Here is a 15,135-nt window from a genome sequence, read left to right as displayed (position 1 = left end):
CCCTGGTGGGCGGAGCCGTCGGGGAGGGGCCCAAGGCCTTCCTCTGGTGACCCGGAACTGAGGTGACCCTTACTTCTCCGAAGGGGCTGCGGAGCGCAAAGAAATCCCTGGAAGTGCCCTTGCTTTCGCTGAACGCTCTGGCCTTTTCCCAGAAGAAGAAAAGAATAGAAAGTGACGTCTCGGCCCGAATCAGGCCAGGTTTGAGGATCTGAACCGATCCGCAGTTGGCCCTGCCAGGCCCGAGCCTCCTCCGCGGTCTGGGTGCTCGTGCCACCCATCGGACCTGTCCCTGTCCCCCTGATCCGCTCGCCGGGCGAGAGCGGGTTTCAGCCCGAAGCGACAGAGCGGGAACGCCCGCCCGGACACCTGTCGCCTGTGAGACGTCTTTTATTTTGTATTACACCTTCCTCCCCTCGTTGGACAATTTCAAGAGTTAGGAAAGACGCGGAGCCCCTGCGATTAGCTTCCACTGGGGACTGTGCCCACTGCCTACGTTAGACGCTCCCTTCCCAGGGCTCTGGCAGGTGAGCCTTCCCACCCGTTCTCTTAACTCGTTCTCGTCACCTCTTGTCTGTCACCCGCTTTCCCCCTCGCCTGTGCTTCAGGTTTTGGCGTATCAACAGTCTTTGCTTCTCTCTAGAATCTAGATAAAGCGTCCCCTCAAACGCTTGCTTGTTCTCCCGTCAAAGACTGGTAATTCAGTGTATTGAAACACTGGCTTGCTCTATAGGGACCGCAATGCCCGCTACAGGACTTGAGGTAGAGCCATTCCCAGTTTTCTGAGAAAGCGCCAGATTGATTTCCAAAACGATCGTACAAGTTTGCACTCCCACCAGCAATGGAGGAATGTTCCCCTGTCTCCACATCCGCGCCAGCATGTGCTGTCACTTGAGTTTTTTTTTTTTTTAATCTCAGCCATTCTGACAGGTGTAAAATATCACAGAGTCGTTTTGATTTGCATTTCCCTGATGACTAAGGACGTTGAATGTTTCTTTAAGTTCATCTCTCAGCCTCTCATTCTCTGTTGAGAATTCTCTGTTTAGCTCTGTGCCCCATTTTTGAGTTGGGTTATTTTGTTTGTTGGTGTTTAATTTTTTGAACTCTTTATTTAGCCCTTTATTAGTCCGAGGTAGGGTTGGTGAAGATCTTTTCCCAATCTGTAAGACTGCTTTTTCGTTCTATTGACAATGTCCGTTCCCTGACAGAGGCTTTTCAGTTTCCTGAGGTCCCATTTATGTGGCTGATGACTGGCTCAGGCTTCATGTGGGCCCACTAGTAGGGGAGGGGGCAGTGCTGTCTCTGTCTTGGACTCTGGTGCCTGCTTTTGGATCACTTCTCCCTGATGGGGAAGAGAACACACTCAGTCCTGATGCAATTTGATGAGCTAGGGTGGGTGGGTGGGGTAGGGGGGGCTCCCCTTTTCTGAGGAATAGGGGAAGGGGGAGGGGAAAGGGAGGTTGGGAGGAGAGGAGGGAGGGGGCTATGACTTATGTGGAGTGAATAAATTAATAATAATAAAAGAACAGATGACTATTTTAACAACATTTTATAAATGATTGAGTCTTGGGGAACTCATGATTTGCATATCCAGCGCATCTAATTAGTAGATGCTGAGAATAAGATACCAGGCCCAATTAGAAAATGTGAGGAAGAAATACAAAAAATTGAAATTAAAGTCAGAAACTATCTATGGAGCACCAGGTAGTTTTGTGTGCAGTCACTCCCAGGAGTGGCCTTAGCCAGGTGAGGTGGTGCACACCTTTAATCTCTGCACTGCAGAGGCACAGGAAGGAACAGCCATCCTTTTGGGCCAGCCAGCTCATAGCGAGCTCAATGCCAGCCAAAGCTACAAAGTGAGACCTTGTCTCAAAAAGACACCATCTGCCAATTTTCCCCCTTAACGGGAGCTTGAAAGGAAGCTTTCAAGAGAATATCGAACAAGCATTAAAAAACACACATGGCATTGCATCCTCAGGGAGCGGGAGGTGGGGTGTGCCGGGAGCCGCACTCAACCCACCAGATACCTAGATGACATGGTTCTTAGAAACAGCCACACTGTGCGCTTGTCTAGTCACTGAACTAGCTTTGCTCAGTGTTGCCTTCCAACAAAATGTAACGACTTTGACAGCGGATACTTCCTGTAACTACAGTGTGTCTTCATCTCTCCCCTGGAAGTTTTGGGTTCTTTTACTGATGCTTATTTACTGACGGCAGTGATGGAGTTGGTAGAGTTGGATATTCCTCAGGATTCAGGAGCTTTCCTTTTCCACTGAGATAAATATCATTACCCGGCCGGGTGTGGTGGCACACGCCTTTAATCCCAGCACTTGGGCGGATCGCTGTAAATTCGAGGCCAACCTGGTCTACAAAGCGAGTCTTTGTACCAAAGGCTACACAGAGAAACCCTGTCTTGGGGGAAAAAGTGTGTGTGTGTATAAATTACCTGTCCATTCTACTCAGAAGATTGTAATAAGGATCAATATTTCTTTAAGGAATTTTTTCTTTTTTTTTTTCTTTTGGTTTTTTGAGACAGGGTTTCTCTGTGTAGCTAGACCAGGCTGGCCTTGAACTCACAGTGATCTGCCTGCCTCTGCCTCCTGAGTGCTGGGACTAAAGGCGTGCACCACCACTGCCCAGCCCAAGGAATTTTTTCCTTCTTTTTGGTGGGGGGGCGGTGCGGGGAAGGGTTGAGACAGGGTTTCTTTGTGTAGCCATGGCTGTCTTGGACTTACTTTGTAGACCAGGCTGGCCTCAAATTCATAGTGATCCACCTGCCTCTGCCTCCCAAGTGCTGGGATTAAAGGCGTGCACCACCACCGCCTGGCTTCTTTAAGGAATTTTTTTAAGAAAGGGTTCTCTATTATGAGCTCTGACTGTCCTAGAACTTACTGTGTAGTACAGGCTGGCCTCAAACTCACAGACATCCACTGTCTCTGCCGTCCAAGTGCTTCGAATAAAGAGATGACCGACCACCACATCTGGCTTGCATAATGTTACTTACACTGTGTTTTTAGGGCATTGCTATTTAGTATTGCATAACCTGTTGGTGTGCTTGTCTGTGGGGAAGACTGGTGCTCCTGCTTTCCAGGGCTGCACCACCCTCAGCAGAATCAATCTTTTGAAAATTGGTTTTGCTTGTTGTTTTGTTTTGTTTTGTTTCAAGACAGCGTTTCTCTGTGTAGCCTTGGCTGTCCTTGACTTCACTTTGTAGACCAGGCTGTCCTCGAACTCAGAGAGATCCGCCTGCCACTGCCTCCCCTTTTTGAATTGGTTCTAAAACCCTGAACAGTGGCATATGGCACCAATTCACTTTTCTCTTTTAGTTCCACGTAAATCTGCATCACACACTCAGTACCCTTTCAAAATGTCCAAGGTGCCATGTGCTGTCAAATGACAAAAATTAACTGGATGTTCATTTCTCCCTGTTTCAAGTGCCTGTGTGTTTGGGATTGTCACATATCCTGTGATGCCAACCCATAATCTATATATTTTACTTTTCATTAAAACTTATATCAAGCTATTTGTGCTTACTCTGCACAGAAGCTGATAAATATTCTTTTAATTCTTCAAACATAAATTTTGTAAAGGCCAAAGAGATGGCTTAGTGGCCAAAGTCATTTGCTGCCAAGCCTGGTGACCTGAGTTCAGTTTCTGAGACACATATAATCAAAGGGACAACCAGCTCCTGAAATGTTTCCCCTTGATTTCTACATGCATGCTGTGGCCTGTGTGTTCCCACACACATGCAAACAAAATAAATAAGTATAATAACTAATTTTTAAAAGATTTATCATGTGTACAATGTTCTGCCTGCATGTGTGTGTGCAGGCTAGGAGAAGCACCAGATCTCATTATGGATGATTATGAGCCACCATGTGGTTGCTGGGAATTGAACTCAAGACCTCTGGAAGAGCAGACAGTGAGTGCTCTTAACCTCTGAGCCATCTCTCCAGCCCATAATAACTAATTATTAAAATAAATTTTGTAAGGTGCTTCACTGTCTGAATAATGGGTATTATAGAAAACAGTGTTAATTAACTAGGCCACAAGTTGGTTATATCTCAGCTCAAACTGAAAACCTCTTACAGAAACGACATTTTCAAAAATGAATCTCAAATAATGGCTTACTGTTTTAATATAAAGGGTTATTTTTTGGTAGGCAGATCTTTAAACATATGGCAATAGTCAAATATAGGAAAGGGGAGAAACTACTGAAATGTGTTGCAGCATAGTATTGGGGCGTTCCATACTTCCCTCATCCTTTCCAGGATCCTGTAAATTAAAGGCAGCCTCTCATTTTACAAATGAGACTTTCTCAGGTTTGGTAACTTGTACACATCACACAGCTAATAATTAGCAAAGCTTGGATTCATAGGCAGGTTACCTACCTCTAAATATGGTGTACTCTCTGCTATATAAGGGGGCTTATGAGAGCACAGTTTGGATGCAAAGTTGAAAATGATTGCATGCATACATATATATACGTTAATATGCTACCTTAAATTTTCTATTTTTTTCTTTCAGGTATTTTACTATCCCAATTCCAAGAATATACTGGAAAACACCCTTGAAAAACCAAGAGGAAATCATGAAGAAATGTTTTAATTATTGAAACCATGGCTACATCTGCAAATCTGGACATTGGGGCCCAGCTGATGATGGAAGAGTGTCCCAGCAACTACAGTCTCTCTGGCATGCCAGACATCAAGATAGAGCACCAGCTGGACCCAAGCTCAGACGAAGGGTCAGCTCAGGGTGTAGCCATGGGAATGAAGTTCATCCTGCCAAACCGATTTGATATGAACGTGTGTTCTCGGTTTGTGAAGTCCTTAAATGAAGAGGATAGTAAAAACATTCAAGATCAAGTTAACTCTGACCTGGAGGTGGCATCTGTCCTATTTAAAGGTTGAAAGTTATGGTACAACTCCCTGCATTCACTTTCATTTGGCTGATTTCATTCTGTTTTTCTCTATCATGAGATTCAGAGCTGAGGAAAAGCTTGAAAGTCATCTTTTAAAAGGATTTTCGAGAATCTCACAGAAACCAACATTAAGTTTCTGTTGATTAAAAAAAAAAAAAATCCTTGTCTAAGCCGGGTGTAGTTGCGCGTGCCTTTAGTTAGTCCCAGGAGGAAGAGGCAGGTGAGTTCAGTGCTGGCCTGATCTGCATAGTGAGTTCCAGGGCATCCAAGGATACATAGTGAGACCCAGTCTCAAACATCAGTAAAACCAATCTATAAAATCCTCTCCTGATTTTTATTACAATTAACCTAACTAGGTTAATTAGTTGTATCTTTTAAAATAATAGATAAATATCCCTTTTTCAAAATTAGTTACACATTTCCTGTTTCGTGACTAATTTACGTCAGCTTCTAATACTGTAATTCAATGGTCTGTCAGCATGCTATAAAGTTACTTTGTAATGATCTGTTGACTATTAAAACTAGTCTCAGATCAAGATTAATAATTTTCTTTGAAGAACTTACATTGTAGTAGTATAGACTAATGTAAAATTAATATCACCTGATCAACACTTGAACCAACGCTGTTAAGCCTCATACATTTTTTTCCATGTGAACATTGACACATTTAGAATAATGCTTTGTCATTAAACTACTATTTTAATTTGTTTTACTTAGCTGAGTGCAATATCCATACATCACCTTCTCCCGGAATTCAAGTACGGCACGTCTACACCCCCTCCACAACAAAACATTTCTCACCCATAAAACAGTCAACGACTTTAACCAACAAGCACAGGGGAAATGAAGTCTCTACCACACCTCTGTTGGCGAATTGTAAGTATACCCTAAGAGTGTAATCAACTAATGCAATTGCAGATTGGGAGATTGTGTTTGAAATATTAGTTTCACTAAATAAATATTCTAGTTTTGAAAACTTAAGTGATACATTAATCATTTTAATAAGTTGAAACGTTTTCAAGTGTTTTTATGTTTGAATGTTTCTGGTTATATCTGAGTATAAACATAGTTTGAAATATTATTAAAACATTTATAGTTTTACCATAAAGATATGAGTTACTGTGCATTTTTTTTTTTTTAGTAAATTAAGATAGCAATGCTTAAGCCTGGTGGTGGTGGCAGCGGCGCACGCCTTTAATCCTAGCACTCGGGAGGCAGAGGCAGGTGGATCGCTGTGAGTTCAAGGCCAGCCTGGACTACAAAGCGAGGGCAAGCCAAGGCTACACAGAGAAACCCTGTCTCGGGAAAAAAAAAAAAAAAAGAAATGGTTTTGTGGCTGGGTCTCGTGGCACACGCCTTTAATCCCAGCACTCACAGAGGCAGAGGCAGGTGGATCGCCTTGAACTTCACCTGGTCTACAGAGCGAGTTCCAGGACAGCCAGGGCTGCAGAGAGAAATCCTGTCTCAAAAAACAAAAAAAGAGCCAGGTGTGGTGGCGCACACCTTTAATCCCAGCACTGGAGAGGCAGAGGCAGGGGGATTGCTGTGAGTTCGAGGCCAGCCTGCTCTACAAAGGGAGCCCAGGACAGCCAAGGCTACAGAGAAACCCTGTCTCGAAAAACCAAAAAAGAAAGAAAGAAAGAAAGAAAGAAAGAAAGGAAGGAAGGAAGGAAGGAAGAAAGAAAGAAAGAAAGAATTCTGTACTAAAAGCTAAATATTTTCTACTGAAACGTTTCATTAGTATATAATATAAACATGAAGCCATCCTTTAAACACTTTGAAGTAAAGTCATTATATAGGATATAAAGTTCCTTTACCTCAGCTAACAACTCTTCAAGGAAGCATGAGTATTTGAATGAGAGAAAACCAGCCAAAAATTCGATGATAGCAACTACATTTGAAACTACACTGTAAATGTAAATGTAGTCTAAAGCCTGGCCAAATCTTGGTCTTTACTTTGGGAATCCTAAATCCCTCCAGACTTTAGAACTGCATACGGTAGCAGCTTGAGCCAGGAGGAGTCTTCCCCTAGCATTCTAATTTCACCTAGGGGCCATTTTCTCTGCTGAGAAAAATAAAAAGCTAGAGACTGTCTCCCATGTTATGACTAAAAGTGCTTAATCAGCCAGCCAGCATTAATGTGCTAACTAGCTTCAACTAACCCTCCACTCATAAATTTATTCTCACCCACCTTGGTGGTCACCCCTCTAATCCTAGAACCCAGGAAACTGATACAGGCTGATCAGGAGTCTATGTGGCCATCTGGGCTACATAGCGAGGCAGTCTTTTTTTTTTTTTTTTTTTTTTTGCAAGGCCACTTTTCTATTTATGAACTCATTCCTAATGCTAAGAAAACCTAGCCAACCTCAAAACAAAAATATTTAGGGGACTGGGGAGATGGCTCAATGGTAAAGGGCACTGGCTGCTCTTGCAGAGGACATGGGTTGGGCTTTGAGCACTTACATAGTGGCTGTCAACCCCCTGTGACTCTGGATAGAAGAGACCTAAGACCACTTCGGCCTCTGTGGATACTTCAGGCAAAATACTCACTTATATAAAATTTTAAAAATATTTGTATTGGGGCTGGCGAGATGGCTCAGAGGTTAAGAGCACTGACTGCTCTTCCAAAGGTCCTGAGTTCAATTCCCAGTAACGACATGGTGGCTCTACAACCATCTGTAATGAGATCTGGTGCCCTCTTCTGGCGTGCAGGTATATATGCGGGTAGAGCACCATATATATAATAATAAATCTTTAAAATCAAAACTGTATTTAGAGTTTGAATGGCTAGGAACGATGATGGTGCATCCTGTAGTTCCAGCTGCTCAGTAAGTTGAGCCTCCATGTTCAGCTTTGGGCTAGGCAACATGGTGAGACCCTCTCAGGAAAAGCAAGTTAGTCTTCAGTGGGATCACTAAGAAAACTGAAAGGAATGCTGTTGTGTCTTTTGGGACTTTCTTCAGAAGTTTGGAATCAGAAGTAGCGTTTTAAAATTTAAGTACCTAAATCACTCTTTTGGAAATTTTACTAAAAAAAATAGCTTGCTTATGTTATATTATTACATGATTCAGTTCTCAGAGAATATGATCCGTAATATTAGGATACTTTGTTAGGCATAAATGATAAAATGATGGTGTTTGTTTTGGAAAAGAAACCGGCTTCACCATGGGACAGTAGCTGTTGCCCACAAGATGCACTTGAAGAATTTTATCATTATATTTGTTTCAGCTTTGTCTGTTCACCAGTTGGCAGCTCAGGGAGAGATGCTCTACCTGGCTACCCGTATTGAACAAGGTAATGACCTAGTTTTAAGTGTTATATTTTAAATATTTTTTGAATTTTTTAGAATTGTTAGTTTGCTTTATTTTTATATAGGAAATTATAAGGACAAAAGAAGTTGTATAATCTCACCAAACACATAACCCAATGAATAGCAAAAAGGAAAAGTTTAAGTAATACAAAGTATAAAATTTGAGGCTTGCTGGGTGGTGTTATGCATGCCTTTAATCCCAGTACTCGGGAGGCAGAGGCAGGAGTATTTCTGTGAGTTTGAGGCCAGCCTGGTCTACAAGGTGAGTTCCTAGACAGCATAAATGATATATAAATGTACACAGAGAAACCTTGTCTCAAGAAACCAAAAACAAAATAAACAAAAAGCAAAAATGAGGGGCTCTTGGATGGCACTGAGGTTAAGAGCACTGGCTATTATTCATAATAATATGAATTATTCATAATAGCCAGAACCTGGAAACAGCCTAAGTGTCCCCCAGGAGAAGAATGGATAAAGAAACTGTGGTACGTTTACACTATGGACTATAAAAAACAAGGAATTCCCGAAAGTTGTGGACAAATGGATTGAACTAGAAATGATCATAATGAGTGAGTTAACCCAGAAGCAGAAAGACTCAAATGGTATTTACTCACTTATATCTGGACACTAGCCCAAGGGGCACATCCCATGAAAGTCTTCACTTATCATGAAAGTGGGATAGAGGGGGAGGACATCCCATTGGGACTCTTGGTGAGAGAAGCATGGGAGAATGGGGAAATAGATGGACCCAGAGGGTCCTAGAAACCTACCAGAAGAACATCATGATGGGTGGATCAGGGCCCAGAGGGGTCTGCTCAAACTATGGCACTAACCAAGGAAAATACAATAGTAAACATCGAACCCCTACTCTGATCTACCCAATGGACAGGACATTCTCCCCAGTTATGTGGAGAGCAGGGACTGACTCTGACATGAACTCTGCTGCTCCATATTTGACCACCTCCCCTTGGTGGGGAGGCCTGATGGCACTCAGAGAAAGAATAAGCAGGATACCAAGATGAGACTTGATAGCCTATGACCATATAGTGGAGGAGGAAGTCCCCCTCGGTCATACACCTAGGGGAGGGGAATAGGGTGAAAGCGGGAGGGAGGGAGGAATAGGAGGATACAAGTGATGGAATGGCAATTGAGTTGTAATCTGAATAAATTAATAAAATTTTAAAAAAAGAATTCACCTGTAAAAAATAAAAGTAATTTAAAAAAAAAATCACTGGCTATTCTTCCAAAGGACCCAAGTCTAGTTCTCAGCACCCACATGGCAGCTCACACCCATTTGTAACTCCAGGTCCAGAGGCTTTGATGCCCTTTTTCTAGCGTCCAAGGGCACCAGTACACATGTAGTATGCGTACATACACACAGGCACAACACCCATACAAGTAAAATCACTTGATTTTAAAATAGGAAAAAAAGGAGTAGGGCGTGATGGCACACACCTTTAATCCCAGCACTCAGGAGGCAGAGGCAGGTGAATCCCTGTGAGCTGGAGGCCAGCCTGGTCTACATGGTGAGTCCAGGACAGCCAGAGATACACAGAGAAACCCTGTCTGGGAAAGAAAGAAAGAAAGAAAGAAAGAAAGAAAGAAAGAAAGAAAGAAAGAAAGAAAGAAAGAAAGTAAGTTTTAGCTTTCTTTACTTTTCTCCAAACATTGTGAGTTTTTTGTATTTTCAGGAAATTTTTCTAGAAAAAAAAATCCCATTTAGGGTTATACTTTAGAATATGTATGTGCTTTTATTAGGTTCACAGCAAGAAAATACTACATACACTGCAATGTGGGTTTTTTTTTTCATTTAATATTTTGGACAGTTGTCCACTAAAGCATACTGAAGATCTTTTTTTTTTAAACGTGTGCGTGTATGTTTTGCCTGTGTGTGCATGTGCACCATTTGTATACCTGATGCCTGAGAGGTTAAAACTGGGAAGTGGAGTTAGGATGGTTGCAATCCGTGTGGGTTCTGGGAACCCAGATGCTCTGCAGCAACAATGTAGTGCCCCTAAGTGTCGGGGGCTGGAGAGACGGTTCAGAACCTAAGAGCTGGTGCTGCTCCTGCAGAGGACCCAAGTTCGATTTCCAGCATCCACATTAGGTAATTTACACCCACCTGTAGCCCAAGGAGGCTCTGATGCCTCTTGTTTTCACAGCACCTACACTCACATACACGCACACAACCTACATACACACAACTTTAAAATATAAATGGTTTTTTAAAAGTGCAACTTTATTCTTTTTTTCCCCTGAGACAGCGTTTCTCTGTGTATCCCTGGCAGTCCTGGACTCACTCTGTAGACCAGGCTGGCGGGAAGCCACAGAGAGCCACCTGCCTCTGCCTCCTGAGTGCTGAGATTAAAGATGTACGACCCCGCACCCAGCTTAAAAGTAGAACTTTCATGTTCAGCCTGCTAACTAAGTGTCGGGAGCTGTGCGGCTCATGACTCTTAGGCTACATTTAGAGAATAAAGTGCAGTTGACGCTGTAATTGTGTGACAGTGTTTGAGGTTCTCTCGTCTTCATAGTACGCTAGCAACTGCACGAATGGAGGAAAACCGCAGGCAGCCATGCTAGCCAGGGTGGAAGGCAGCCTGCGCCCGATGCTGAAGCTTTAAGTGTACACTCAGGTAATGCTAAGGGCTGTCACACATCGTTTTGTTGTGATCTTCTCATCTACGTGTCCAGATAAGCACGCTACTAATTTGTGTTTAGCAGAAATTAAGTCACTTGGCCAGAACCACCCACTAGAAAATGAAAGCCAGAATTCTGTCTTGGATCTCCTGTCCCCAAGACCAATGATGACAGCCCTGAAGCTAACATGATACTGTGTGTGGTGCTTACTCGTTAAAGAACGTGGTCTATGGGCCCAGGTTTGTACAGTGCGGCACATTTTAACATGCCCAGCCTGAAAGTGGCAACAGGACATTCAGACTTCAAACAAAAGCTCACTGAACTTCATTGAGTTATAAGTTTTTAGAATACCAGTGGTTTCAAAATCATATGTGGTTTTAATTAGATCACAAAAATTGCTTTTCTTGGAGAGGGCTGAAGAGATGGCTCAGAGGTTAAGAGCACTGTCTGTTCTTCCAAAGGTCGTGAGTTCAATTCCCAACAACCACATGGTGGCTCACAACCATCTATAATGAAATTTGGTCCCCTCTTCAGGAGGGCAAGAGAACATGCAGGCAAAACACTGTATATGTAATAAATAAATCTTTTTTTAAAAATTGCTTTTCTTTTAAATAGAAAATGTTATCAATCACACGGATGAAGAAGGATTTACTCCCCTGATGTGGGCTGCAGCACACGGGCAAATAGCCGTGGTAGAGTTCCTGCTTCAGAACGTAAGGAAAATGCTCAGAAAATGTGAATGTGCTGTCGCTTAAGCTCAGTTACGTCTCTGGTGCAGCGTTTGCATCTGCATCTAGCTAGACATAAAGATGAAAGGTACAAAATAGGTCATGTCTTTAACATTCCCATGGCGCCTGGGCCTAGCTGGGAAAGCAATGACAATCTTAGGCCACGCAGTGAGAAGCAGCTGATGTCCAGCCCCTCTGAGTGGAGCAGACTGTCAACAGGTCCCAGTGCAAAGGCTTCTGGGAGGAGCTGGGACTTTCTCCACAGTGAAGGAGGCAGCTGTGGGGAGGGAGGAGGCAGGCATCAGGCAGTTTGGTAACAAGCACGTGTATCACATTTCTGTTATTTCTGTATTAGCCCTAGAACATGGCCTGGCCTCAGGGCTAAACTGCAATCATAGTGACAGGGACAAGTGTTCTCATGTCAATTAATTGAAAGTCCTTTATGTTCACTCCCATGACAGGGTGCGGATCCCCAGCTTTTAGGAAAAGGCCGAGAAAGCGCCCTGTCGTTGGCCTGTAGTAAAGGCTACACGGATATTGTCAAAATGCTGCTTGACTGTGGAGTTGATGTAAACGAGTACGACTGGGTGAGTCCACAACATTGAGAATAAAACTGCTGTGACAAAGGGCTGTGCCTCAGTAGTTGAAGTGCTGTGTTTGATCCCAGTGCCTCATAAATCACATGGTGAGGTACACCGCTTTCAAGAGATGCGCTCTCAGAAGCGCAAGATCATCTTTGGTTTGTGGCTATTTCAAGGCCACAGGACTACTTGAAACCTTGCCTCAAAAAAATTAAATAAATATAATTATTGTAATATGTTTTAGGATTTAATTGATTTCAGGGAGATATAAGCTTTATTAAGGCCTTGAAAGAAAAAACGTACTTACTTGGGATGAGCAAGTTAATGTCATAGATTCAATTATTGCTTGGGATTTAAATGTTTTTTACAAATATTAATATTATTTTAAACTACTTTTACATGCCCAGTTCCTTAGCAGCATTTGGCTGACTCTTGCTCACTGGGACATGCTGACGACCTTTTCCTCCCGCAGAATGGAGGGACACCTTTGCTCTACGCCGTCCATGGGAACCACGTGAAGTGCGTGAAGATGCTGCTAGGTAAGCAGTGACTGCAGCCCTGACTTGGAAGAGGCTGTGTGTTTCTTTTAAGTATTTCCTGTTAGGAAGAGTGTACATATTGTCAGGTGTCGTTACCCAGCTGTCATGTGGGTTCCCGTTAGCACAACCCTGCCTGAGAGAGGCAGCTCCCCCACACCCCTGCCTGAGAGAGGCAGCTCCCACACCCCTGCCTGAGAGAGGCAGCTCCCACACCCCTGCCTGAGAGAGGCAGTTCCACCATACCCCACCTCTGCACATGCAGCTGTTGCCCTTCTTCACACATCTGGGCTCACCTTTGACTCCGCTCTTTTTGTTCTCTGGATGCAGTATCTTCCTGCATAGCCATTGTCTGGCCATATATGACTTTGAGCTGTGCTAGGGGTGTTTGGGGTGTCTTCCCCTGTGCTCAGGCCTCTGTGAGAGCACGTTGGTCAAAGGTCTGTTGAGCCATTGCCTGAGAGCAGCAATAGCCAGGCATTCTCATTGTCACTTTATTGATATGGGTTTTTCTGTTTTGATACAGAAAACGGAGCTGACCCAACAATTGAAACAGACTCCGGATATAATTCTATGGATTTAGCTGTGGCTTTGGGCTATAGAGGTGGTGAGTACCTTAGAGCTCTCAGGCTTCGTTTAGCAAAGCCTTACTTATGGTAAAGGCTAGTGGCCCAAAGCTCTTTAATTGCCTTCATACATAAAACAGGGTATTATCCTAACTGCAGGCATATGCTTTAATGGAGCACAAAGTAAACAGATCCCTGTAGAGCTGAGAAATGGGTTCATTTAGTGTACTTTTAAAAAAAAATAAACTCAAATAGTTACTGGAAGGAAAGCAGGCAGTATTTGTAAGATTTTTTAAAAATGTTTCTATAAAAACATATTTATGTAACAGCACTGTACTCTGTAATAGTACCTCAGCATAGAGAACAGAGAAGCCTGGGCAGTGGCTGAGTTAGAAATAGCTTTAATTTTAAAGTAATTGGCACATACTGTCCTCACACTACGAATCAGTCCCACTTAGAAATATCTCATTTTATAGAACACCAGAGCTAAGTTGAATTTATAGACTGGCCTTTGGTTTGTTTGGTTTTGCTTTGTTTCTGTGCCGAGGCCTTGATGACCTGTCTTTGTAGTTCAACAGGCCATTGAGTCACACCTGCTGAAGCTGCTCCAAAGCATCAAGGAGTGACACAGCAGCCCTCAGAGGTGCCGTCTGCCAGCTCCTCGCTCCCCGGTCCGTGTAGGCAGTAGTTTGTTTACGTGTACGTTTTACCTCAGTTGCAGTGCTGGTGGTTTTTATTGAGTTCTAATAAATATCCCTCTGGATAATTTACTGGTTTATAATAAAATTAATCCTAATGTTTTTAAAATAAATGTGTTTTACTATATATTTAAAATTATAAATTAATGTTTTATTGCATGTAAACTTTTCTGGTACCGGTGGTTATATGCCTTTGTATTAAGTACCACAATTTGACACTTTGAGAAAATTCCACCTTGTTCATCTTTACTCTTTGATTAACTCTTTGACTTTGCACAGGGCTTATTGTAAGTCTGTGGGGGAAAATAATGTTCTTGTTGAATTAAAAAGTACACAGTGTGATGGTTTACAATATCATGTTTAAATAAAATAAAATACTTTTTCTGTCTACTAGCATTCTAGCTCTTTGATTATATGCTTGTCACAGATGCCTTCGAGATGGTCATTGTAACATTCTGTTCTGCAGATCAATCAACAAAGATTCATTCATTTGATGGTCATTTCTAGAAGTACCTTTAGAATATTTTTCTCTGATAAGTGGGTTTGAGAGGGCCATGGACTAGACAGTGATTTCACTGACTCAGGACTTGATTGACTTAAACCCCTTCATTTGAGAAATGGATATTATATCAGCTGTAAGCCACTGATCTGGATAATATGAGCAAAAGAGAACTAAGGGGGCTGGAAAGATGCCTTGGTTCTTAAGATCACACGCTGCCTTTGCAGAGGACTGGGGTTTGGTCTCCAGCACCCATGTGGCAGCTCACAAATCTATAACTCCCGTTTCAGGGGATCTCTTCTGGTATGTGTAGCCACTGCTGCATGCATGCAGTGCCCATACAAACATGCAGGCAGATACTCATACACATAAAATTGTAAAAATCTGTATTACAGCCATGTTAGGTGAAATGGCTGAGTTATATGCAAACTAGCTTCTGTCCGACAGGGGCCATATGCTTGCGGGAGGGGGTGCTGCAATCATCATGTCCAGCAAAGCAACAATTCAAAAGATACAAGAAGGTGGTTTGGTTCAACATGACTCAGTAGCCAGCGTTGGGTCATACGTCGAAAGTCTGACCCCAAGTAGTTTATTTTAGGCATATTTAAGCATAGCATAATTTGTTGGAAACTTTCCTGGCAATAATTAACTCAATC

The 15,135-nt window shown here is 42.8% G+C and overlaps 1 protein-coding gene across 3 annotated transcripts; it reads left to right on the top strand.

The window, feature by feature from the left end:
* Positions 1–26: 26 nt before the first annotated feature.
* On the top strand, positions 27–14,373 carry ANKRA2 (ankyrin repeat family A member 2). Of its 3 annotated transcripts, none has more exons than XM_084800649.1 (9): positions 27–375; positions 4,525–4,905; positions 5,639–5,797; positions 8,150–8,215; positions 11,487–11,584; positions 12,061–12,186; positions 12,653–12,719; positions 13,243–13,323; positions 13,853–14,373. In XM_084800649.1, exons 2-9 carry the CDS (start codon positions 4,617–4,619, stop codon positions 13,906–13,908), a joined length of 942 nt encoding a protein of 313 aa, XP_084656775.1. In that variant the 5' UTR covers positions 27–375; positions 4,525–4,616; the 3' UTR covers positions 13,909–14,373. The 3 variants fall into 3 exon arrangements, with proteins under 3 accessions (XP_084656775.1, XP_084656774.1, XP_084656776.1); XM_084800648.1 differs by having other exon boundaries at positions 27–524; XM_084800650.1 differs by lacking the exon at positions 27–375 and having other exon boundaries at positions 4,692–4,918.
* Positions 14,374–15,135: the final 762 nt, after the last annotated feature.

Source organism: Acomys minous (genome assembly GCF_964271855.1).
Source record: "Acomys minous genome assembly, chromosome: 11".
NCBI lineage: Eukaryota > Metazoa > Chordata > Mammalia > Rodentia > Muridae > Acomys > Acomys minous.
Note: the sequence above shows the minus strand (reverse complement) of the source record. Positions and strands in the feature narration are given on the sequence as shown.